This window comes from Echiichthys vipera (assembly GCF_963691815.1).
Source record: "Echiichthys vipera genome assembly, chromosome: 18".
Lineage (NCBI taxonomy): Eukaryota > Metazoa > Chordata > Actinopteri > Perciformes > Trachinidae > Echiichthys > Echiichthys vipera.
This window is the reverse complement of record NC_139843.1, coordinates 8,574,708-8,601,733: the sequence shown is the minus strand read 5'-3', so window position 1 is coordinate 8,601,733 and position 27,026 is coordinate 8,574,708. Positions and strand designations below refer to the sequence as shown.

At 40.3% G+C, this 27,026-nt stretch overlaps 1 protein-coding gene across 2 annotated transcripts in view; it reads left to right on the top strand.

The window, feature by feature from the left end:
• Window positions 1-26,473, top strand: part of dock1 (dedicator of cytokinesis 1) — a 178,449-nt gene extending 151,976 nt beyond the window's left edge. For both annotated transcript variants that reach the window (XM_083932897.1, XM_083932896.1), the window contains exons 41-52: window positions 3,271-3,412; window positions 3,879-3,960; window positions 5,886-5,970; window positions 7,988-8,074; window positions 10,805-10,981; window positions 12,343-12,426; window positions 18,475-18,612; window positions 20,035-20,177; window positions 20,537-20,735; window positions 22,523-22,700; window positions 24,075-24,226; window positions 25,656-26,473. In XM_083932897.1, coding sequence (XP_083789023.1) covers window positions 3,271-3,412; window positions 3,879-3,960; window positions 5,886-5,970; window positions 7,988-8,074; window positions 10,805-10,981; window positions 12,343-12,426; window positions 18,475-18,612; window positions 20,035-20,177; window positions 20,537-20,735; window positions 22,523-22,700; window positions 24,075-24,226; window positions 25,656-25,751 — 1,563 coding nt within the window. In that variant the 3' untranslated portion in view covers window positions 25,752-26,473. The remainder of the gene's footprint in view (window positions 1-3,270; window positions 3,413-3,878; window positions 3,961-5,885; window positions 5,971-7,987; window positions 8,075-10,804; window positions 10,982-12,342; window positions 12,427-18,474; window positions 18,613-20,034; window positions 20,178-20,536; window positions 20,736-22,522; window positions 22,701-24,074; window positions 24,227-25,655) is intronic.
• The last annotated feature ends 553 nt before the right edge of the window (window positions 26,474-27,026 follow it).

Sequence of the window (27,026 nt, the reverse complement as noted above, 5' to 3'; positions counted from 1 at the left end):
GCTGCAGTAATGTTTCTGTGTGAATTTGTGCTGCAGTGGGTTTAATTTTAGGTCAGAGCTTTTTTTACACATCCTGTTTATAAGAGAAATAAATGGCATTGCTGAGGATTTGTTTGATTTTAATGTATGAACTGTTACAGCTGTTTCGAGGCTGTCGTCTGGCTTATTACTGAAGGTGTTGTTTAAGCCATTTTTACACACAAGCAACACATTCCTCGTGGAATAAGATATTGTTAGAGTTTCAGGTGCAACCCTGATCATAACCTTTTCAATCTATCATGAAGAACTGCCACTTCGCAAGGGTCTTTCGCTGCTCTCTGATCTCCATGTGCCCCTCCGTACCCTTTTCATCTGGCAGGGCAGAAACTCCATTACAGAGAGGGCAAGCTGCACTCATCTAATCTAACTGGCTATTTAGACAACCTTTAAAGGATAGCTTTGAGTTCTCTTTTTTCTTTCCTTGTTATTAATTTTGGCTGTAGTTTGACCTTACCTAAAATAATCAGGGAAAATGTATGCCAGGTTGTCTTTGCCAACATAAATCTGCATTTAATTTCCCTGTTTATTGTTTTGCCTTTTTGAATCATGGTGTTCTCTACTACCTATACACAAGGTAGTGTAAAGGTCAGTAAATATTACACATAACATTGTATCCTGAGAGAAAGCAAGTCAGTGCTCTTGCATTACGGCTCTTACATTGTCCTGCTATAAGGGCTCTGAGTTTTTAGACCCTCTTGATATATTTCATCATCATGTTGAAAGATTTCTGTGTGAGTACACAGGGAAGTGTTCATGTGGGTAACTTACCAAGATAAATATAGTTCGGAGGGGTTTTATTTCACACCCCATATTGCTGTTTGTGTCCTCAGGGAAAAGTCAATTATATGAGAAAATCAATACTCCAATAAAGGCATTTTGTATCCACCCCCCTTAAGAATTGATTTTATTCAAGAGTGCTTGATTCAGCTGCTTATGATTTATTAGCCGTTAATGTGGTAAGACACTCGCGCACTTGCTAATTGTAATATGCTCTAGATCATGTCATTTGTTTAGATCTACAGATGCAACTAGACCATTTGTTTTTTTTAAGTGGGGGTGTATGAGGTACTTAGACCCGGTAGAGGATGGTCAGCACGCCCCCTGTTTGAAGAAGCAGGCAGGACGTAAGGCATGGAAGGGTAGTAATTAAATGCTGTGGCAGCAGCTGTATTTTTCTACTAGCCCCCTAAAAATGTTTTAACCCTTTAGAACACCAAATAACACACAACAACACAAACAAGGGGTCGATGAAGGCAGCAGTCGATCAGCAGCTTCCATGTTCTGCAAGGTAAAAATACTGTTAAATTTAGTATTAGTAAATGATTCTGTCAACGGGGCAGTCTGATGGCTTGGCAAAGCTGGGCAAATATTCTAAATGTAGTATACACTAAACTGATGTAGATTTATTGGAGGTGGGCCTTTTTTAGGTGGCTAAAAGCTGCTGCTCCCGCCTACAGCAGTACATTGCTAAGCTTCCGTGCCGGTACTCCTGCCTGTGTCTCCAAACTGGGGGCATGTCGACCACCATCGACTGCACATTGACTTTAAAACCAAGTAGTTTTTGTTTGCTTCCATTGATGGGTACATTTAAATTCAGAGTTCAATTTATCATGTTGCTTTCAAAACAAACGTAATGACATGCACAGAATATTTATCTCAAGTCATCATTTCAACATTGAAAGTTACAATACCTTGTCATAAAGCTTTGAAGCATGGCTGAAATCTTCTATTGTATTTGTCTGCTTTAAACAGAATCCTCAAAAGATAAAGGTATTCTCAGGATTTCAAAGACTCTACAATTGTTTCTCTCACTTTACATGAAGTCTGCGTATTTCTCCACCTCTCTCTTCTCTTTCTGTCATAAACTTTACTTAATCCCTGTATTGAGTTTCTCGTGAGTGCTCCGCTTAAAGAGCAGTTCAGAGTGTGTGAAAGTCGGTTTGAAATATGTATCCAAATGCATCACATTCAGAGATACTTGGATATGAGCTATCATGTTCTATCACTCAAAATGTTCCTCAGACAGACCCCTGAGCACACTCAGGGAGATGAAGCAGCGTTCCAGGCTCATACACTTTCAGGAGCACTCTGTGCACTCTTCTCATATAACTTATTTTTCTTTGGGAATAAAAACAAGATGACCTTTTTTTTTTACCAGCATCTGTGTCTGTTAAACATTTTGTGTTTGATTGAAAGGAAGTATCCATAGATTTTACAGTTTTTCCTCTTCCCCATGTTACAAATCGTCCAGTCTTGCTACAAGAACATTCAAGGAGCTTAAATCCTGACCTTATGCGTTTCATTTGAACTTCATAACATTGCCACTATAACTGCTGCTGCTTTGACACTAGACTGTATGAAATTGCCTTTCTACCCACCAGCCAAAAATGAAAAGACCATTTGAGCATGAATTATTATCTCAATGACAGTGATTTTCTTTGCCAGGGATATAGTGTAGGTCTGAGGGTAATGAAATGAGAAAAATGACATTGAGAGAACTGTATGCACGACCAGAATGCTCAAGACCATCATGCAAATCTGCTGTCCTCTTATGAACAGGCATACACTATACAGTAAAGAAAAACAGATTAGTTTGAAGATGAAGAGAAAACACGAAAAGCAAATCTCCAATTTGTTGACCATCTGAAAATGAAAATTGCAGCAGCATATTGTCACACAGATTCTCCTTCAGCAGGAATGACTCTGGAAATCAATGCATCTTCTGTCAACTTATCTGCCAAAGCAAATTTGAAAATGGCTCCAGGCATATTTCATCACTGCAATTAATTTAATTAATTTGGGAATTAAGATGTGTGCTGTGCATGAGCACGGAGCTGCGTGTGTGTGAGCTGTTTGTGCAGTGATGGTTTATGAAAGAAAGAAGGCTATTCTCCCTAGGTAGGTCCATAAGAGATCAAGCTGCTAATTTGTGAAGAGGGGCCCCGTCCTCAGGTATCAAGATCTTACCACACTGATTTGAAATTGGCAAGATGTCTGAACCATTACAGTGGTTGGAAACCAGCTTTATCAGTAGCTGTAGTTAACAGCAGAGCCCCCCAGCAAAATGGTAGTAGCCAGCAGTCTGTCAGTTTGCTTAAAACAGAAGTCCCTCCCCAAGCGAGTCCACTCTGAACTCAGCTGGGATTGACTAATCACTGATGATCACATGCTTGCATGACTGGGTTTGATGTACATGTCCAAGGTCTCACTGTTTTCTCTGTTGTCCTTCAGAACAAAATGTTCATCTACCGTGGGAAGGAGTACGAGCGCAGAGAGGACTTCGAAGCGCGCCTTCTCACACAGTTTCCTAACGCAGAGAAGATGAAGACAACCACACCGCCCAGCGAGGACACAAAGTGTTCCTCTGGACAATGTATCCTCATCACAAATCATTTTTCTACATTTTTAACGCTATCAGAAGATGTTTCTTAAATTTGCCCTTTCGTTATTGTTAAACGCTGCCAGTACACAAAATGAAAGGATTGATTGATGATGCATATTGATCACGTAGGACTGGGAGACATGGTTTCAATCAATCATATACAGTATGTATTAATCCAATAACAATGAATATCATGATGTGGTCAACACATGTTAAATGTTTAATCATAAAAATTCAAGTTAAGTGCAATTAACTGTTTTGAATTTTGAATTCTTATTTGCTAAAAATCATTGATTTGGGCAACAGAATTGTGTGAAAGATTGTATTTAACAGCATCATTTTTATCAATTGTTGATTAGCAATAATAAATATGTATTGCCACTAGGTTTCTAATGAAATGTGTTTCACTCATATGAGTTCAACCGTTGCATTTATTTCCTTAATGCTTCTGCTGAAGACATCCAGTGTTTCACCGTTAAACCCATCCTCGACCTGCCTGCCAAGTTCCAAAACAAACCCGTCTCTGAACAAATAGTGAGGTAAGCAGGATATCCACACTCCACATTAATTTATTTAGAATTACAGAGTGTGTTACTCAAAGTCACACAGCGTGCATTTCAATACAGCAAGCCCAATTTACTTTCCACAGTTGCTCAAAAACAAATTAGACGGCTTGTGATGACACGAAAAAGTGCATTGGCATTTCTTTAGAGTGATGTGCTGAGGGCAGCTGTGGTGAAAGCGATTAAATCTCAATGTAAATGTACGTCTGTGTAGAACAAACAGCAGTTGACCTTGTTGTCATTCTCGTGGTTATTAACTTGCACCAGCCATCTGCTATTAGTCACTGTGCCAAGTACAACATTGTTTCTCTGACATCATTAATACCTTTGTGTCACACACCGGGGCCTCTGCAAACAGTGGGCCCCTACACTCCCACTTGTTTTCCCAATCTGTATGCTGGCCGTGCACTGCATCAGTCAGCTGTGCAAAGTCCCTTTGATATGCCACCCAACGCATCAGTGGGCATAATTAAAAGAAGACATTTACTTGGAAAACCTTTACGCAAATATACCTGCGCACTGATCTTATCACAAGCCTGCACCATTGGTCACAGCCCCCTGTTGGCTTGTTTGCTGACTGTGTCTGATTGGAATATGTATCTCTGTTAATAGCCTAGATTAGACAGCCATGTTTAGAGAGTAATAAAGGGCTGTTCCACCCCAACTGTCTGTCCATCTCTCTATCTCTGCCAACTCTGTTCTCTGTGTCTTTCTCCAGCTCTCACTGTACTTTCCCTGGTTGTCTCTCTCTGTTCTCTGTCATTTATTCTCTCATTCAGTACAAAAGATCAGCGGTGCATAGCAATGAGACTGAGCTGTTTGAGTCAAAGGGTCACAGCAGCAGGCACCCCCCTTCTAACCTTGCTTTGTCCAGACCATGCTACTGCATCAACTCTGGCCTGCGAGCAGTTGGCATGTAAAAGGGTTGGCACAGCTGATTTAAAGCTGCTTTTTTATTTTGTTTATTAGCTCAGAACTAATTATGAAATATTATGAAAGAGAACCTCAGATGCTCCTTTTTTAGGTTAATGCTGCACTTTCTCAGATAATTTGGGAATGGTTCTCGTCATGTTCATTTAATTGTGCGTTGCCCTGTGACCAAGCACAAAGGGGAACATCTGATTGTTGTAGAATATAAATGGCTCAATTACCAGTAAGACCTAAGCCCATTTTCTCTGTGGATCTCGAATGTCACAAAAAACTTTGTGAGGTCTGTTTGTTAGCAATACATAAATAGTCCTTAGTGGAGTCCTTGGAGCATCCCATCTGCACACACTTGCTGCTGCTAGTACAAACATAAAAGGGCAGTGGTTTTGGCACAGCACTGATTCCTTTCATATTTTATTCATAATTGTTTGCTAATAAAAGTAAGGCATGCTCTTTCGAAACATATGGCATGTTTTGGGGAATGAAAAAATGCTTTATGAGGATAATATATGCATAGTAGCTTCCCCAGGAGAGTGTCAATGTGGAGAGCTGTAGACGGGAGACACAGATAGAAAGTTGGAAAAAGAGCAAGTATGTGGGGGGCCATGTATGTGCCCAGACAGCTGCTCCCACAGCCTCTCTGCAACACCATCCTTTTCCTAGTGTGAAAAGTCTATTAACCCGATTTGACAAGGTTCATCCCCGCTAGTCATGTGCCTATGTCACGTATGCTGCAGCTTCTCTACAAGTCTGACATGTCGGACTAACCTCAGGTGCTGCCAGTGACGTGTGTGACCCAAAAATTATTTTTTTACCATGTAGATGATGGTAAATGCCACAATTCCTGGCAGAGCTGGCCTGGAGGGGGGCTGTCCTGTGTTTGACCTGAAGCAAAGCAATCAACCTTTGAATCAAACCGTAGATTGCCCATAACAGTTTTAATTTACTCAGGCGCTGATTTTCTCCTTCCCCAGCTTCTACACAGTAAATGAAGTGCATAAATTCCAGTATTCCAGGCCAGTAAGGAAGGGGGAGAAGGACCCCGACAACGAGTTTTCGGTAATTACTGTCTTCTTATTTTTTTCACTATGACTTGAGTTGTCCATTTTATTTTCTCTGAAGGGTTTAATGAATTATTTACTAACATAAGAATCCTCATGAGTGTTATTTTCATGCTGTTTAAATGAATGTGTCAGAATACATATTTATTTCAAACTAACTTTCATACAACCTCAATTGCTCTTTAAATGGATTGCTCATAAGAAACTCAATACAGGGATTAAATCAAATTTTGGAAGGAAAGGGTGAGGTGGAGAAATATGCAGACAGGATGTAAAGTCAGAGAAACGATTGTACTGCATTTGAAATAGAGAGAATATCTTTAATGTGTTTAAAACCTGAAAGAAACTCAGGATTCTTTACAGAGCAATCACATGCAACAGAAACGTTCATCCATGCTTTATGGACAAGGTATTGTGACTTTCAAGCATGGAATGATGACTTGATCAATACTCTGTACATGTCTTTACAGTGTTTGTTTTATAAATAGCAAAATCATTTAAATTAAACTCTAAATGTACTCACCAATGGAAACAAGAAACAATCACTGATTCTCCAAACTGGGGGCTCATACAACCCCACTTCAAAAATCTGAAATCATTAAACCAGTTTGAGTTGTTTTGGGGTTTTTTTGTGGGGAAAAAAAAAATCTTCTTCTTCACAAACTATAATATAAAAAGTCTTAGCTACTTTTAATTGCCAAAGTTGACAAAATAGTTGCTGAATTTTTATCATTTATAGTTTGAGTGATAATGGCCCTGTATGTTTATATCCCATATTTTGGTTTTGACAAATGATACCTAGAGACCAGATAAACATATGTTACATAACATGGATTTCTTTTTCCCCCACAAATATTTCTTGTTTGTCTCTCGCTCACACGGACTCTCAAATAAAACACTGGTATATATACAACAGATTTCGCTAGTGACTCAGCTCCACTAACAGGGCTAAAGTTTGCACATCTGCCAGATGATGTACTTAGTAGGGTAGGTTACAATAGGCAGATTAATGATATCCAAGCCTGATCAAATACTTTGTCGGGAAACGGACTAAAGCGGAAAAAAGTTTTTTATTTTTATCAGTTTGGTTTTCTTTGTCCAGGTGCTGCAGTTTTGTAATTTATTATAGGATGCTGCTGGATTATTGTTTGAGGCTTTAACACCGATTTTTCTAGCCGAGTAAATCGATGGGAGAGCAGGATTCTTAATAAACACAAAAACTGGTTGACAACAAGAAGACGCAGACTATAAAAAAGTTCACAGCGATCCAAATCTGGTTACCTAGAGTAACTATTACTGTTGAGGCCTGATTTTTAGTACACCGTGTGACTTATTATTATGTTTTGTGCACTTTGTTGCAAATGGCAAGGGCTGCAAATGAAACCCATTCACATTTGTTTACCGTGGCATCCCTTTAGCGAAGCAGGATGATGTATTTAACTCATCTCAGACTTACTCTGACTAATAGCACTCTCTCCCTGGCCTGACAGAGGAGTGAAGGGTACCTATTGCCAGACATTCTGAAAATCTGTCTCTTAAACATGTCAATAAACACACTCCCAACGCGAGTCGTAAATATACTGTAAAGCTGACTCTCTTTACTTCAAATTGGGTTGTTGTTTTTCTTCCAACACACTAATACAAAATGTTTAAATCTTGGAACCCTCTGCAAGGGAAATCATCACGCCATGCAGTGTATGAGGTTTTATTTAAGCTACATGATCTATCAGAGGATGTATCTGATTTGGGCTCTCTGTGAGCGGGCCTTAATGAGCAGATGCCCAGACAGGGAGGTTGTGCACACTTCCATTCCACCAGCTCCCTCTACAATGGCCTTTGATTGAACAACCATTATATCATCTTACTCTCCCTCATGCAACAACAGCCTAAAAGTTTGTTTCAATGTGCTTTGGCACAAAAACAGCAGAAAATTGACATGCATAAAGTGCCCTTGTCGTGTCAGTTGATTTCTGCGCCATGTTCTAATTTTTCGCCTTTGTTATTTTTGACAACAGAACATGTGGATCGAGAGGACCACGTACACAACAGCATACAAACTGCCTGGCATCCTGCGCTGGTTTGAAGTCAAGTCAGTCTCCACAGTGAGTATGTAGGGCCTGTGTGCTAGGCAGGCCTCCTAATCAGATGAGACTCTACAGCCTTGCTCAGAGGCAATCGATATGATTTCTCCACTTAAGCTGTATAGACAGCTGTGTGGACGCAGGCATGCCATTCCCCGGACTAACGTCGGTGCACGTTCCCTCTCTGCCAGAGGGCCCACCTTGATTTAACAGGCTTTCTTAAAGACTGTTTCCACTGAAAATAGCTTCACAGCACAAATACATTTAGAGGACTGTTCAGAACTCACTTACTGCTGATTTTCCTGTAATAGAAATACCTGGATTGCTGTTTTGAAAACCCATTGATGAGAGGATGGTCCATCAGCTGCAACAAATGACTTGAAGTGATCACAGTAGCACTTGAAATGAGAACATTTCCCCTCCATCACACTGAAACGGCATTAAAATTTAATTATTTTAGCTCTGTTGTTTTCACTAATTAAAATTCCGGTCTGGTGTCCCGATTTTGGGCTGGGATGTTGTCTGGTGGAAGAGGGAGTGTGGAGAAACGAGTGCAGTAAGATAAGAGTAGGTTACAGTAGCACTTAGAGTCAAAACACCAGCTTCATACTTTTAATGTGCTATTAGCCTGTTCCAAAACAAATGCACTACTTAGCGGAATTAGCCTGGCTAAGTATTACGCAATCAATTACTCTTTATTGGTCCCTTTGATTAGTCACTTTCATGTCTCTGCTGGTGAAAGCTTTAGAAAGGGGCACTTCAGAGGTTATCCATAGCCATCCTACAGTCTGCTTACTCAGCAATCAAATGGCACCGCATGGCACCCACACACCAGACAGCTTGGACATTTAGTTGACAACAATTGTCCTTCTGGTTGCTACATTCTTAGCACAATCACTTCACCACCACCACATAACTCCAGAGTCCATGAAGTGAAGTGCTATTTTCCATTGCCACATTAATTTCAAGAAGAGGTCTATTCCTCGGGGCTGGTTTGGAACATACTGTCAGGAGCAGCTTACCCTCCAGATGAGCCAGAGAGAGGCCAGGTCCCCGAGGTTAGGCTCCCTATTTAAAGCTTAATGACTGGGCTGAGATTCACCATGCCAGAGCCTTCCATCTGACAATGCTTTTTATCAAGCTGGCCTGAGACATACCGCCACAGATTGGAGATTTGTCTTCCTGGCACAGCATCTTTATTTTTTTGGCTGGGGTCTAAGACTGATATTTACTCAACAATGAATCCACACATGTTTCTCCTACGGAGAGAGAATTATTTTTCCATTCAAAGAATTGAGATTGCCTTGAAGTGGAGTCACGCGGATTGAGTAGGAACATTTTTCACACTTAGTAGAATTAATGACACCATGTCCAAGTATTTTATTCATCTTTTCTCAGAATTACCAATCATATTTTGTTGACATGGTAACTGAAATTCCCCTACACCAACCTGCTATCCATCTTCATATGACAGTTGCAGGTTCATATATGGGCGCAGTGGAAAATGATTCATTGCTTCTCTATCCTACGTGATTTATGTACGTAGTTAAGCCCATCTTCCAATAACATATCTCTTGTCAGTGAACACAAAATGTTTCCCCTAGATTTTTGGGATCTCAGAGACAGTAGTGATATACAGTGAAGAGCAAAATTAGACAACATTAATTTGGAAATGTTGTTATTCTTTATTGTTCAGAATTTGATAGAATATCAGCTGGGGTTGTACCACTGCTGTACTAGTATTGCACTGTAGCTGAAGTTGCTCTGCAGTTCAGTGCTGAACAGGGCAAGGACCTGTCTAGGCACACAGTATCTCATCAGTGACCAAACCTCTCATCAGCAGAAAGAATAAAAATGTGAGATTTGCCTTTGCTGAGGAGCATGTTGTGTGGACAGAGGAGAAATGCTCCAGAGTGCACTTCAGTGGGGAGAGCAAATTCAATTAATTTGTGTCTGACGGGAAACATTATGTTCAAGGAAGGACTGAACCCAAAGTGTGTGAAGAAGTCAGTTAAATTTGGGGGAGGAAGTGTCATGGTTTGTGAATGTTTTCAACAGCAGGAGTTGGGCCTTTTCTACAGCTAAATGGCAGGGTGTATGCAAATGTTTATGTGAACCTCCTTCCGCAACATGCAATACCTTCACTGCAATTGTTTCCCAATCAGCTGCAATTTTTATGCAAGACAATGCCCCCTGTCACACTGCAAAACAGGTTGCCCAGATTCCAGATCTAAACCCCATAGAGAATCTCTGGAAAATCCTTGGCAACAAAGTAATGGCTAAGTAACCCACTACAGTTACTGAACTGTGAAAAAGACTACAAGAAGATCAAACCAGAGCAGAGTGAGAAACTAGTGATGTCCTGTGGGCGCAGATGTGCTGAAGTCATTCAATGAAAGGGCCTCTACACTTCCTATTCATTTTTTAATCTTATAGCCCTAAGCAAACATTGTTTAAATCTTATGTTCTGAAACAGTGGTTACTGTTCTCTTATCTTGCTCCTAAAATAAAGGTTTTTGTTGAAGAGCCTTGGTTATTTAGAAAAAAAAAACATGCTCGTACAGCAGTGGTATAGCCACAGCGGATAATCTATTGTATTCAAAACAAATAAAAAGTGACATTATTTCAGAATAAAGTTAAGTATTTAAAGTTTGTTCTCTAATTTTGATCTCCAGTGTACAGCATGTGTAGATATACTGAAACAAGTGAATAAGAATATTCGATGACACCTTCCCTTACTGTGCTGCACAGGAGGAGATCAGTCCACTGGAGAACGCCATGGAAACAATGCAGCTGACCAATGAGAAGATCAGCAGCATGGTGCAGAGGCATCTCAATGATCCCAACCTTCCCATCAATCCCCTCTCCATGCTGCTGAATGGGATTGTGGATCCAGCGGTCATGGGAGGTTTTACAAACTACGAGAAGGTAGTCAACATGATTTAATCTATCCCTATATTGTCTCAACCTTTATACCTTTATGTCCACATCTCCATTTTTAGCCTTACTCTATTTGAACAGATCATCAAAAGAATAGGTTGGAGTTCTTTGTTTTTTTAGAGATAGATAAAAATACCACTCTAGTGTCTGTCCATCTAATACGAATACCAGCAGAGACTTCAGGAGTCACTTCACATGCCAAGAAGCCAGCACATGAACCCTGTAACACACAACTTGTAGCTTTTACACTTCAGTTGTTAAAGAAACAAGACAGCAGGTATTAATTAGTGAGCTTTAGAGGTAGAGGTGGTTTTTGATAAAGCCAAGCTGGCTATTTTGCTCCTGTTTCCATTCTTCATGCTAATGTAATGTTGATAACCTGCTGCTCCAGCTTCTACCATACGCACAGATATCAGATATTACCTGGGGGAACTGTATATGATAATGCAAATGTCCTGAACTGATTCATTGGACATTGTCCGAAGTTCACATGAGAAAACGCAGAAAATGAGAGTAGTACCAATCTTGCAAGAAAGCGGTTTTCCCATAACGTTGAACACAAGATCTTTTGATACATCTCATTCTCCTGAAAATTCCTGTAATTTTATCTAACCTAAACCATCAAATTATATTGAAATCTAATTCAGATGAACCACCCCCAGCCCAATATAGATTTAATGTTGTGAAATGAACCCATAATTTGATGCATATTTCATTTCCTATTCCATCAGCCCTAATATTTATATCACTACACATGCAATCACTCGCATATTGTTTGTCATCATTAAACAGCTTTTGTTCGATGTGACCTGGGCCTTTTTAAAAAACAAAAACAAACAACAACAATCTTCTGTGCATGCAGTTTTTCATCACATTTCTAGTGTTCTCACTGGTTTGTGAGCTGCACACTTTAGTTATTGTAACACAATAGCGACTCGATGTGGATAGGAAAAACTCTTTTGACTTTGTGTTTGAGGACCAAAAATCCTAAAGCCTGTTCGTTTCCCAGTATATATCAAAACCTGGAATAGATTTCTATTGGTCTTGTGAAACGGTGCAGTATGAGTCAGAGGCAGAACAGCGTTAATTCTTTGCCCTCAGGTCACTCCATTTCAGTAAAATAGTGCAAGTGGTGGAGGAGAGAAGGATGTCTCCACAAAATGTTTCTCTTCTCAGCCCTTCCCAATGCTTTGGCCTTTGACCTTCCAGTTTCTTTCTCCCCCATTTCTCATTTTATTTTTATTATATACTTCTTCACATTTCAGATTGCTCCTTCCATCTTCTGTACATACATTTCCTTCCTTCATACAAACAGACTTATTCCAGTGTCTCCTCTCCCTCTTTTGCAGGCCTTCTTTAATGATAAATACATACAGGAACACCCAGAGGACCTTGAGAAGATTGACAAACTGAAGGACTTTATCGCCTGGCAGGTATGAATGAAGTTCATAATGCTTATCTGAAACTATATGATCATAGTGACGCATCATGCTGTAGTTTGTGAAGATGTTAGGATTCAATGAAAAGTGTCATTGCCTGCTCTTCACACATTACATGCTTGTTTACTTCAAAAGATGAAATTTTTATGTCCCTGCACCGGTGATAGCCGTTGCCAGAGGCATTTTGTTCTTGGGTTGTTCGCATGTCCCATTCTCGTGAACTTGATATCTCACGAATGCTCTGAATGCTTTGAATTTCTTCAAGTTTCGGCACAGACATCCACTTGGACTCAAGAATGACCTGATTCGACTTTGATGGTCAAAGGTCAAGGTCACTGTGATGTCATATCCATCCACTTCTTGTGAATGTTATATCTGAGGAACGCCTGGAGGGAATCTCGTTACATCTGACACAAACGTCCACTCAGACTCAAGGATGAACTGATTGGAATTTGGTGGTGAAAAGTCAAAAGTCACTGACCTCATAAAACACGTTTTGGGCTATAACTCAATCCATATGCTGACTAGAAGTGTGCCCTGAGTAGAGTGCAGATCTCTGACAGGTGTCTGTGGGTATGTTGCAGAGGAACAGGGAGTGCACTAATAGTCTCAGTTGTCTTTAAGATGTATAGAATAGTGTTAAAGTATTGTAACTGAGCATCCTTGGTTCCGGGTGAAAGGTACTTGTTCTGTCCTGTTTATTATGGCATTTATATCTGTAATGTTGTCCCGGTCCCATAGTGCTGCTGCTGCAAAAAAGTCACTCTGAAAGGTCACACCCTAAAATATATAAGAGTTTGAAGAACTTGTGAGTGTACTGCCAAGAGCGTCCCATGACCGTAACTGAAGCAGGGAAAAAGTGTGTTAAAGAGTTCAGTGGAGATAATAGCGAGGGAGAGCGCTGAAGCAACCATTCTGAAGTTAAGGAGGACGCTCCATTGGGTGCAGAGAGAGAGAAGAAGAGAGATCAGAAATGGCGCCTGGAGGAAAAGCACAACAGACAAGAAAAACACATACACACGCATTGTTGGAATACATCACAACACATGCTGTGTAACAGCTTACTATGACTCTGAGATCTTTAGCTCATTTGTGGCTCATCTTTGATTAATAAACTCCTGGCTGTCTTTACTTTCCACTTGAAATACCAGAAACGTCCTCCTTTCAGGATTTTAGAAAGCAAAGCTGCACTGTATATTTTTTGTTTTTCTTCTTCTATCACTCTCTCTTAACTCTTCAGCTCAGAACTAAGGGTCACTTTAATAACCAGGAAGTCATGGTTTCCTGCCTTATGGTTCACCCAGGAATCGAGCACAGATACAACACATTTCTTAGTCTGCTTCCTAGCGCTAGTTGCAAGGAAAAGGGAAGTTAATCGAATCTGCAGTAGTTGTTCCCCTCGCCGCTCTTGTAAAATAGGTCAACTTTGAGCTCTGCATCTCTGGCGGAAGTCCTCCAAATCTGAAAAGTTCTCTTGTGTTAGTGAAACCTTTGGTCTTTATAAGGCGCAATGACTCACACAGGAATGTATGGGCTTCTTATCTGATGTAATTTGACTGTTTTTATAGCGATTATTTTCCGTGTTAACTGTTACTCTAGTTTCTCCATATTCCTTTTTCGAAGACATTCAGATTGTGAAAAAAAATTTAGGATATAGCTGGCAGAAGTAGAAGTTGACAAAGCATGTGAGGGTAACCTAAAAATAAATGTGTCACCTCTTCATTACTCCTGGAAAGAAGTGAAAATCACAAATGCGTTGTATCTGACAAGGTTGGAGTATGCAACTAGATTTTACCTTTAAGACCTATCAGTTATTTTTATATCCATCTCGGAGCTAAGGCGCTGAACAATGACATCTGTTTTGTTTCACAGCTCTGTGTTGCTTCCAATGTGGTGCTAAAATGTGAAATCCATTTCAGCGTCAATTTGGGATTTCAGCTCGACTAAAATAGTGTTAGAAATCACACTGCCGTTTTGAAATGATCCTCCCATAACAATCCACGATGCTAATTAGCAGGAGTTCTGTTATGCACCCAAGTCACACCAGCATGGGATATGAGATCCTGGCAGCTGTGCCCAGTTAAAAAAACGTCCTTCACATTAACTAAGCGTTTGAAAGCGTGGTTGTATGTATCCTCCATAAGCACAAAAATACATGACTGAAGCTGTTTGGTGTGATCATCACAGGGATATGTCATAGAGACAGCAGAAATATGTTTTGCCGAGCCCACGCCAAACATATGCACAAGGAACCTTTAAAGAGATGACTGAGGAAGAGTTGTTGATTTGAAATGGTATCAGCTGTCTCCTTGCCAGAGCCAGCATGCTTGTTTATCTCGCGTCTTGAATCCGTCTAAATGAGACAAATGAAGATTGAGACTGCTTCAGTGAACAAACTAAACGGTTCGAAATGAGTCACTGTGCACTGTTATTCTGAAATACCCATTGTCCTCGTTTGGTAATTAGAGAGGAAATGAGCAACTGGAAATCAGGAAATTAGGTATTTTAGAAAGCTCCCTGGCAAATACAAAGTAGGTGTTCCCTGTGATGTTTCTGATTAAAATTAGCAAACACTCTGGACAGAGGCCTCATTTAGCACCTACAGCTTCTCACTGCAGCGTGTTTCTTTCTATTTAAAGTTGTTAAGGGTAGCTGAGTGATCAATAAATTGAATCACAGACCTAAGGAGGCAATTTTCACCAGGGCATTAACAACATAAACAGAATCTCTCGGTGACAATTCTATTTTCTTTGATTAAGGTTTTGGTTGGTCCCTTCATCATGTAGTAGAGTCTGCCTGCTTATTAGTCTGACTCACCACTGGCTGTTTACGTCGCTAAGACCTTTGTGGCCTTCATGAAAGGTCCTAATATGTCATCATACCAAGCCTTTCAAAGGAAATGTGGCTGTCCCAGCACCCTAGGGTGTGGCCCAGAAGTCTGCTCACTGCACATTAGAGATGAGTAGAGTGACAGGGTTCAGCTGAGAACACTGGGATCTGAGAGACACATTTCTTTCATACTTCTTCTCTGCAGATAATTGGGGATTGGGATTGGGGATTGATTTGTAATCACAGCATGAAAAGGTGAATGTTTAGTTGAAGAATTCACCTGTTCATACATGGGATTGGGGATTGATTTGTATTCACAGCATGAAAGGTGAATGTTTAGTTGAAGAATTTACCTTTTCATACATGGGATTGGGGATTGATTTGTATTCACAGCATGAAAGGTGAATGTTTAGTTGAAGAATTTACCTTTTCATACATGGGATTGGGGATTGATTTGTATTCACAGCATTAAAGGTGAATGTTTAGTTGAAGAATTCACCTGTTCATAAATGGGATTGGGGATTGATTTGTATTCACAGCATGAGAGGCGAATGTGTAGTTGAAGAATTGTGGTTTCCATGGAAATATGGCAGATTTAGCATATGCACAAGGAGACATCAACCCTGCAATTATGTATTCTGGAATTAAAGAAAGTAAAAGAAAAACGATGGTGAAGAAGTGATCAATTTCAGAGGAACCTCCAGGTCTAATTTTGTTTTGATTGTTGCTTTTATTCCGATTGAAATCGTATGCCTTAACTATGTTCATATTATTTATGCCATGTTTAAAGCTGCAGTAAATGATTTCTGACCACAAGGGGGCACAACAACTCAATCAGTGTTCCTGGTCCTGACACCAGTTGATTGACGCCATTGAGCATCTGTAGCTTACCATGCATACTATTATATGTCATATTTGAATGGTGTCCATTTGTACTAGTTATAAATTAGTTTAGCTGTTTTGTGCCTGAAAGGTAACATTAGCATACACTTACTTGGATTTTTTTAATACCATTTTTGAATTTCCTTTACTGTGCCTAAACCATTTTTCAGCTTTTAAAGCTAGCAGTGTAACACTGTTGCTCCTCTTGTCTGCATGTCAAAGTGTCACTGAGCAAAACACTTAACCCCAAGTTGCCTCTTATGTGCTTTGCATTGACCCACTGTTCCTAATCCCTAGTGTCTTTCTTTTTCTTCTGTCTCTTCATGTCACATTCATGCCTGCAAACCAAACCTCTGGCCTTGCTCTCACTTTCCCAGCTAGAATTTCAATATCTTTTCACAAAAGCTTTTAGAGTGGAATCTATGCAGGGCTTTTATACATACTCAATGCCCAATTGTCTGATATTAACATCAACCCCATATGAGGTAATATTTTCAACTGATCAAATCAAAACCTTTCTCTTTTGAACTGTTTGTCAAAACTTTGTTTTTGTGTCTGTGAGTTAGCAACCTTGAGCCTGAGTGTCTTCCACAATGAGCGTATCATTGTGCAGCCACCAAGCAGAATGCTGTTGCTATGCCGCCACACAGTTGCACTCAACCATTCTAAGGTCTATAAAAAGACGTGGGTATCCTGAGAGATGTGAATCATGCCTCAGCTTTCACTCTCACTAACCCCCTCCCATTTCTGTCTATTTCATCTCACAACACATTGTCCTTTCTGATTCCTCTTCCTCACTTTTCTCTAACTCCTACCTCTTTCCCCCTCTGCCTCTCTTTCCTTTCCCCTTTTCTCTCTCAGCCTCCTCCTCTCCTCTCCTCTCCTCTCCTCTCCTCTCCTCTCCTCTCCAAGAGGTCCCAGCGGTGATGATGAAGGTGCTCAATATCAGGGGAAATCCACGCAGGGTGTCTGTAGCCTTCTCCCATCTATCTTTCTGTGCCAGAGCTATGGTTTTGTGGAGCACAGTAACTAACATTCAGTGAGTGAAATAGCCTCAATTTTGGAGACTGATACATGCTCAGCATTTCCTTTAAAGGCTATCTGCTCACTGTGTGCTTCTCCTGTCATATGATGCTGTTTAATGTATTAGTGCAGTGTATTACGCTGCTGAGCACCTGAAGCTACAACATTATAGTTGTTTTTCTGCATTAGCAATTTTTTTGTCTTCGTTAATAAGCCCATCGTGTGATGAAATGTGTGTAAACATGCACCGTTTGAATTTATTACAAATGGTTGCATCACAAAGCTGAATTGGTGTTGTGTGCCAGCTGAATGAAGACAGTTCTTGCTATAGGTCTATAATGAATCAGAGGTTAGCGCACACACGAACGCTTTGCCGGCCCACCTATGCCATGAGACTTCGCACACATTTTGTACTCTGAGCAGATTCTTTGTTCCATTTGCATAAGGCTTGGGTGAATTTGTTAGCTGTAGAAGCCACAGTACTTAAGATGAGGCACAAGATGCACTCTGCAGTTTCCTTGCTTTTGAAACGTGTAAATGCACCCCTCTGACTGGAAGCGATTAATATAAACATTGGAATGAAATCCCCTTGTTGTTTTTACTTATTCATAAGCATAAAAGTATGAGCTGCTTTACTTTCACCTTTAACAGTATTTCTCACTTATAGCAGTGAGACAGTCAGGGAATATTTTTTACAGTTGCCATGGGAAAGAAAAGGTCTGTTATTGCCACAGCTGACTGTCACAGTTTTGCTGGTTTCTGGCAAGTCATTGTGCAGTTCTCCTCTGCCTTAGCACTGGCAAATATGACATGTAAAATACCAGGTTCTGAAAAACAAAACTCTGATTTCAATAAGAAGAGAAAAAATAATCATTCAAGCACTTGCTTCCCAAGGGATGATGCTCTCTTGCCTTGCCTGATTTAGTCAGCAGAGCTTGCTGACACTGACTGTGTCACTGGGGTTTCCTAATTACTAGTTTGTAGAATTTTTAGGCTCTCTGTCTCACTCTCTCTCCTTCTACCTGAGATGCCTCTGTACTGTGTTTATATTGCTATTCACCACCTGCCTACAGAGAGAGGCAACAGTGTGCTGAAAAGAGTGCATTGCTTCTTTATATGCACTCTGGTGTACATTCACTGCTTGTGCTGAGTATGCACAGCCAAAGGGACCTAAGGTCACAAATTAAATTGGATGTATGCGGCGGGACAGGCGTGTATTCCTCTGATGTATGAAGAACCGGCACAACCTCTTATCTCTCCAGGGTATGTTGGATGAAGGCTTCTTACACTACTGTTTCACCTCTGCAGATCCCACACCTCTCCGAAGGCGTTCGCATCCACGGAGAGAAGGTCACGGAAGCTCTGAGGCCTTTCCATGACCGATTGGAGGCCTGCTTCAAGCAACTGAGGGAGAAGGTGGAGAAACAGTATGGAGTAAAGACCCTGGTAAGAGCTTTCTGTTACATGGAAATTGCTTTGTAGATCAATGTGGTCTTCTCTAGGAGGACTTAATGAAATCTGCTGCCGTTTATTTCTTCTGGAGTGTTTGGCTGAAGATTTCTAATGGATATGTGACATATACAGTATACAGTATATATAACATAGCAATATGTTGTTTTTATTCCTCTCAGACATCCATCATGTAGCATTCTGTTCCTTTGTTAGTTATTGACATTTATTCCATATATATATATATATATATATAGCCACAGAAAAAACATCTTTTACAAGATTTAAAGTAATAATCTCAAAGATTTCATTCAAATAAATGCCTGTTTTTTCCAGTTTCACTTTTGCAAACAGACTTCTTTGAGAAGTAACTTTATACGCTTGTATTAATTGACCAGCTTTAAAGTTGCAGGAAATCTGATTCAGAATCATGTTTGTTCCATATTTATGTGAAGGAAGGCACGTAATGTACAGCATGTGCAAAGCATAAGCAAACAAAATCTAACTGCTAAAGACAATCACAGTTATTTATTATTATTCTAACAGAGTCCAGGGAGTTATAGACGCTATGATTTAGATTTAAATAATCTATTCAAACATCAAGTGGACAACGGAAACAACAAAACCACTTGGCGTAGGTTGCTGGGGCAACACACAAATATGGCACACAGGGTAGAAGTTACTGAGGAGAGTCGTGTTCATTATTTCCTGTGGGAGGAAGTGATGATGTCAAGACCACACTCATTTTTTAACACATATTTTGAAGAGATTAACTAAGAGACCATGTTTGTCTTACTCACCATTCCTTTTAGCTGAAGTCAGCTTGTTTGCAGTGAGATGGTGCTGGGGATGACCTCCCATCTCTCTCCTCCTCTACGGATTTAATTGTTGCTTGGCCAAGCTTTTCCCTCAATCTTGCCTGCGGCAAAGGCGCCCTCGTTCAATTTAAAGGGAGAGGCTGGTGACCTTTCAAATTAAAGAAAAGCCATCATTTTCCATGGTGTGGTAATAAGGTTATCCCATCAGCTGTGTGATGGCCCCTTTCTTCACTTGAAAAGACTACTGTTAGAGCTACTGTTAGCAGGTTTTCCTTCCAGCAGGCTCTTTGAAGAGAAAGTACAGAAGTAAAAAGTACCACCAGAATTCTTTTTTTTCATTCCCCCTAACTTTCTTTAATAATGTTACTGTGTTTGGAGCTCTATGCTGTACATAGGATTAGGATATACTGTGTTACTAACTGAATACTTCTACTGTAGTTACTGTTATTAATAATGAACTTCGCCCTTACAGTTTCCTTGTCCCTCCCTAGATTGGCATCGTACACAAATTCTAAAACGTAAAAATGTGCATATGACTTCAAAGAAGTCAGTGGCTTTTAGGCTGAATTCTTTCTGTTTTTCTTTTCCTCTGCTTTGTCAGCCGGCAGCAGACGAACGGCGGGGGCCTCGTCCTCACTCCATGGTGCGCTCCTTCACAATGCCCTCCTCCCAGAGGCCGCTGTCAGTGGCTTCAATCACCTCCATCTCCTCTGACAACTCTCCCTCCAGGCCTGGCTCAGATGGGTAACACCTAGTTTTTCAGTTTTTCAGGGCATACAGTACTATACATCTTGGGCTTTTTGGTCATCCCATTTGAGCAGTATAAAAATTGTTGTTGGATTACTGTCTTGTCTCGTCGTTATCACGAAAAGTGGCTTTCAGGCCTCATATTTTGCATTGTACAGTGATTTCATTTTCATATTAAACCTAAGAGGATGTTTCTGAGGATACTTATGTTTTTTGTTGAGTTCATGAAGACTGTGCATCTGTCAAATACAGCATTAATCCTTACCAACTTTAGTTTAAAAATGTGGATCAAATTAACATTTATGCCATTCATTATTTCCATAATTCGTGCTTGACAGTTTGTTTCTTTATTTCAGTTTTGCCCTGGAGCCTCTCCTGCCAAAGAAGCTACACACCAAGTCTCAGGACAAGCTGGACCGTGATGAGCCCGAGAGGGAGCGCAAAGAGAAAAAGAAAGAGAAGAGGAACAGTAAGCACCAGGAGATCTTTGACAAAGAGATGAAAACCACGGAGATCCCTCTGCAGCCCGCTGAAGCTGTCATTCTGTCAGAGACGGTACTGAAAATATGACCTGTGCAAGAAATTCACCAATGTTTTAATCCTTTTCTCTCTTCTTTTTCTTTTTTTTTTGTTTAACTTCTCCTCCGTTGCTTTCCTGCACCATTTTTTACTCTCCTGCTCTTCTTTTCTCTCTCGTACTCCGTCCTACGCAAGTGCAATAACAATTTGCTGTGGGTGTTTCATGGTTCACAAAGAAGAAAGTAGGGGCGAGAAGTATGTATGCAGAAAAGTAAGAGAATTGAATATGTGCACAAAAAAATTGGACCGGCAGGTGCTCTGTATTGCAGTTCATTTCAAGCTTGGTGCTCTTCATTAAGCTGCATCATGATGCTCCCGCTTCTTCTTTGTGTTATTACTGACCCATTTGGGACTTTTTCCACTCTTCCTTTTTGATTCCTGTATACTCTTGGATCCTTACCATTACTAAAGGTGACCCTTGAACTTTCTTTTAATGCCACCATCAGGCCACCACCATTCTTACACAAGATTGACCTTAATGTAATGAATGGGTTACCATGATCTTTGCTGAGCACATCCATTTGACTGTCCATGAGCTCGTTGAGTGAAGTTTAGTCACAAGATAATTAAGTAGTACATTATCATAAAATATGCATGCTCCTCTGGTGATGAATCCTGTTGATTTTTGATTGATTTCTACTTATCCTATGACTCTTCTTCTAGTCTTACTCTTTCACCAAATGTTCTACTTGCATGTTGAAAGTCATAGAGTGTACAGACATTAATGTGCTACAGTGCAACGGAGGGTTCTGTTGAATTTGTTGTTCTGAAATATTATGGGTTGCAATGAGCATTATATATCTAGCATTTCCCTTTTCACTTGGTCTTTATTTTCACCTCTATCATATTTTCTACCATCTCCTCTCTACATTCCATGGCTCACATTTCTACCACCCAGCTGCTCCCCCCCAGCCTCACCCCCACTTTTGCAGTCTACATGTCATCGTTATCTTCGCCCTCTCTCTGCTGTGCTCGTGTCTCTGCGCACCACCGCTGTGTCCATTACACCAGAGAGGTATCGCTGTGTTCTGCATACCCAGTGGGAATGCTCACTGGCCAACAACATTAAGATAAGGGTAGGGATGGGATCCAAAAAGTGCCCCTGGCAGTGGTGGAGCCGTCTGGCCTGTGATAGGAGCCTCTTGCCTCAGGGGTCAAGGGTAGAGCGCCTTAGGGGTCCCTGGTGGTCACCCAGTAGTTTTATAGTTGAAGTTACAAATCGGGAAAACGCATAAATTAAGAAAATAGCTTTTTCGTTCTCAATTCAAATGTCAGTTTTGTGTTTTACTGTTCTAGAAAAGCATTTCATCCCCGAATGAAGTTTGTTGTTATTTTCGGTGTCTCCCTTGTGGCTGACTGTTTGAGTTTGGCCAATTACAAAGATGTTTGTTAATGTAGCCTACAGTGTGGAATAGCCCGGAGGAAAATTCTCTTCATATTTAAATTCCTGTCATACTAAAGCTGGGGGAATGCAGTCTTGCATGCAAACAATGATTTGTAACCACAAATAAGATATTGCAATGCAATGAGCACATCCATCCAAATTATTTCTTCTTACAGTAAGAATACAAATAGTCAACTTAATATTTATGTGGTTACACATGCAACAGTACCAAAGGAGAGGTGAACCAGATTTTACACTTTGAATTATCTTTTATTGATCTCCTGTTATAAATCACCATAGATTTCAAACTTTTGCTGGAAAATACATGTTGTCCATCTGTTTTATTGACTTTTCTGTTTGTTTGTGGATGATCACTCAGATCAGTCCCCTGCGGCCTCAGAGACCAAGAAGTCAAGTTCTCAGCCAGATTGGTGGAGACCGACGCCTCTCCGTGTCCCCTGGACCCCCTTCTTCTTCCTCCAATTCCTCTTCTTCACCTGGACCCCCGCCCATCACACCCAGGAACAAACTCTCCTTTAGCCTGCACACTGTTTCCAGTATGAGCAATCTTATTTTTCTCTCACTCAAACACACACACACACACACACATCTTTGGACTGGAGCTTTTACAATCTCTGTAGACCCTCCCTGCCTCCCTCAGATTTTGTTATACCTCTTGCATCACTGTTACCACATACCGTGAGGGGAACATGATGATGCTCAGTTTGATCTGAAACATAGCGCTATGAGTCACGTTAACAACACTTCTTTGAACGGCTATTCATTTCATAGCATCCTCATCGTCATCACCACATATTTAACTCTAAATGTGTCTCCCTGACACAGGGCTGGCTGAGATTCACCATAATGGGCTCATTGTGTTAACTCACTTATCAAGGATGTTTATTAGCAAACAGGAAAGTTTGACTGTTGCTGCTTCATATTCTTTGCATTGAAAGACACCTTGATTCAAATTCACATGCATTGCTTCCTCTCTCTCAGAGGCTTAAAATGAAGCATTTTACCTGATGAGAGATGCTGAGATGCAAGTTCTAATCAAATCCATTGCATCTCAGCATCTTTAAGTCACAGGATTCTTGCATAACAATCTGCAGTTTGTAGCAACTGAAAAGTGCTTACATCAATTTAGTATTGCACTTCTAGACATATTTTTTAATAAAAGGAATGGTCAACATCGATGCAACAGAGGCTGAGATATTCTAACTTAAATGATTATAAGGTTCAAGCTCCATGTTTTTTACATCCCCCTTCCCGGTAAGTACCGAAGGCTTTCAAATTACACTCCCTCAGTTTGTAACACCGGCTTTTTATTTTATACATTAGTGGTGACACCCCTCATCAATATTATTATTATTATTATTATTATTATTATTATTATAAACCATTTATTACAAGTGTATATTGCTTATAAATACTTAATGTGGGAGTTAAAGTAAAGCTTTACCAAATGTGTAGCCTCAAAGCCAACCTTGATGACATGATAATAACACACTTTATTTATAGAGGACTTTCCATACAAGGGACTATGCTCAAAGTGCTTTACAATAATAATTAAAAAAAGGGCAAATGGACATCAAATATGGTTGGAAGTAATGTTTTGACAAAAATATCTCCATATCGACTCTTTTGAGCCACTGAAGACATGATAGAGCTGAGTAGTACCCTCCATGACTATTGAACTAATGTGTAAAAGCAATGAAGTTCCCTGTTGAGAATGTGCTGGAATTTCTAGAAATGTTATTTCTCTCATTTTTTTTCTTGTTCCTTTACAATATACAGTAAGTCTTAATGATAGGGAATTCACCAGAAGTAGGCCATGGGATCTATTTCAGGTCCCAGCAGACTGTTTACGAACCACCCATGTAGTGTGGTGATGATGAATGTGAGCTGATGAGTGCCCTCTTGCACAGGTCTGGAGCTGAATGGGATGGGCTGTTCTGACAAAGGTGAAACCCCTCCTCCGCTGCCAGTGAAAGGCAGCAATGCTGATTATGGCAACCTGCTAGATAATCAAGACCCGACGAGTCCCTCGACACCTCCCCCACCCCCGCCACATCAAAGGGTAGGTGTTTTAATTAGGGCTGAGGAGCTTCTTAATGATGCATGGCACTTGTAATGAAACGAGAGATCACTACACGCACTTGACATTCGGGTCAACCTCCTCTACTATTTCCTACCCCTGTGCTAATGTTCCCACTATCATGTTCGTGTGTGTTCATGCATGTTTCACTCTCACATTTGTGCGTAGTTTTTTGTAATGTGTGTCACAGAACAGTGTAGGTATGAGTCAGTTAGCAGCAAGGTCCTACGCCCGCCTGTCCATCCCGCTGTTATTTATACTTGTTCCCCCCAGCCGGCCCGGTGCTCAGATGTGATTGATTGGATGATTACTTTACCTCTCACATCCATCAGGAGCTCTCCCGCTGTTAATCAGTGGCTCATCTCTCCACACTCACGACATCTCCGCTAGCCATCCTCGCCACACCGTTAACTAATCTTATTTATCCACTGTCACGGCCCACGGACAGGTAGTAAAACGGAGCTTCTGCGGACTGTGACAGCAGGCGGACAGTAGTGTAGTGAGAGCAGATGTTCAGAAGCTGAGTGACAGCAGTTCTTCATTTACAGTCCTTGATGGAGGCAGAGGGGAGGTCATTGACGAGCATTACTCCTTGTCTGTTGTCTCTGTTGTGAACTTGCTGGACTGAATAGTTCAAACTCAATCTCCATCCCCTTCATTGTCTACAATCACCATTCTATCATTTTTAACAGCACAAATATAGGGTATATTCATTAATATAACTTAGTGGTTTTACTTAGAGATGAATAATGATCACGCTGTGGCTAATATAGGCCTGTTTCCATGTTGTTTTTGCAAACATTATTGATTAAAACATTTACCAGCATTAGAAAAAACAGCTTAGATTTAGGCATCAGGTATTACATTTGGATCAGACTACATGATATCAGTTCAAACATGGTGTGTCACAATGGAAGGCAATACATTCTTGCATTATAAAGTCTGTCTCTTGCCCCTCCTGCCATCTAGAAGGCAATATTTGATTGGTTGAGGTTCAACACGTAGTCTGACGAACATGTAGTCTGACAATTTGAGGCACAATAGTCTTGAATCTGACATAGTGTTGCTGTACTTTTATTGTTGTTCATAATTTGTATTTTATATTTTATCTTATTTTTAGTACTTCCGATTGCTTTGTACTGCTTCTACGATGACCCAATTTCCCCTTGGGGATAAATAAAGTTATCTATCTGTCTATCTATCTATCTATCTATCTATCTATAGTGACAATCTTTAGAGACATAAATTTTGTGTAAGCTAAACCTGGCGACTGTATTAAAAGACACATCAATCGATTTGGGAGTGACAGCAGCTTTAGAGCCTAGGTTTTGAATTTTTAGAGAAAAAAAGCCAAGTTGTCTTTATTTGAGAAAACAGCCATTTCAAAGTTTCTGTTATTGTCTGTTTGCAGCACGTTCCACCTCCTCTGCCCAGCAAGACCCCTCCTCCACCTCCTCCCAAGACCACCAGGAAACAGGCCTCCATCGATTCAGGAATTGTACAGTGAACAAAGACGCTGAGAGTAGGACCAAAAAACACACTGACAACACAACAAAAACAACATCAACAGTAACCGCTCCCACCGAAACAAAAAAGTGTCTGTTTTTACCCACACATTCCTCGCTCCCTGTCCCAGCTTGACAAGATGAATACCTCACTGCAGCCCGCCCCTTCTTATCAACTTTTTGTTTTTATTTTCTTCCAATCTTGTTCTGCCTGGTTTGACAACGATGCAGTCTGCAACAGGGAGCATGTTGCACAGAATGAGTAGTTGCTCAAATGTAACTCTTTATCAGGCTTTATTGTGTTAAGACAAATAAGCTTGGACCAACAGCTTTCCAATACTGACCCACTCTCAATCAGTGAGAGCTCATTGAAGAATTATTCAAATTTCTTTTATTCATATTCCCACTATGTACAGAGGTTTGTATATATGATTTTATTTTATTTCAGGTTTTTTTGTATGCGATTTGATCATGACTCCTTTTTGTATTAACGTATCATTAGAATAAGTGGCATTTATATGAAACAAAAAAGGGCTTGTAGGTTTTGAATTGACAGGGACTTTGCAGAGTTGGTATGTGAGAACCTATCATGGATTTTATTGGAAAAAAAAAAAATTTGGAGTGCACATACAACTAACTCCTATCGCATTATCATTGTTCCCACCTTGTCATAGATTGCTGTAACCTTGGATTTCATAATATTGACTGTTCCCAATTCACTACTGACATGACTTCTGAATAAACAATTGTATGTATTTTTAAAAAACAAATGTCTGCCTCGTTATTTTTGCCCTAAACAAGCTGGAAATCTGCACGCATTTCTTCACTTCTACTGAACACTTGGAGCTTTCTGCCCGCTTGATTGACAGCCATCACAACAGCTGCATCTTTATCAGCATGCGGTTGTTTTATACCCGCCTTCTATATAGGCTAATGCAATCTCATTTGCATAATGTGTCCGCTCACCAAGCCATCGTTTCTCTTTTTCAAAGCTGGAAGTACAGTTTAGCTGCATACATTGCGCCAACAAACTGCAGGTGCCAGCTTTGTCCTGCTTCATGCATTCTTAATTCAGCTTTTATAGAAACTGCTGAAGGTCAGACTTTAATTTCTCCTTTAAAAACTGTGCTTTCTTCACACTGCCGCAGCACCATAAGACGTCATGTCATACCTATCATTTTATTATAGTTTTGTTTAATTTTCTCGTTCAAAAATTATAAATTGGGTATCATGGGACTACCATCCAAGACACAGGCTAACAAGTTTGTTCTCAGCTT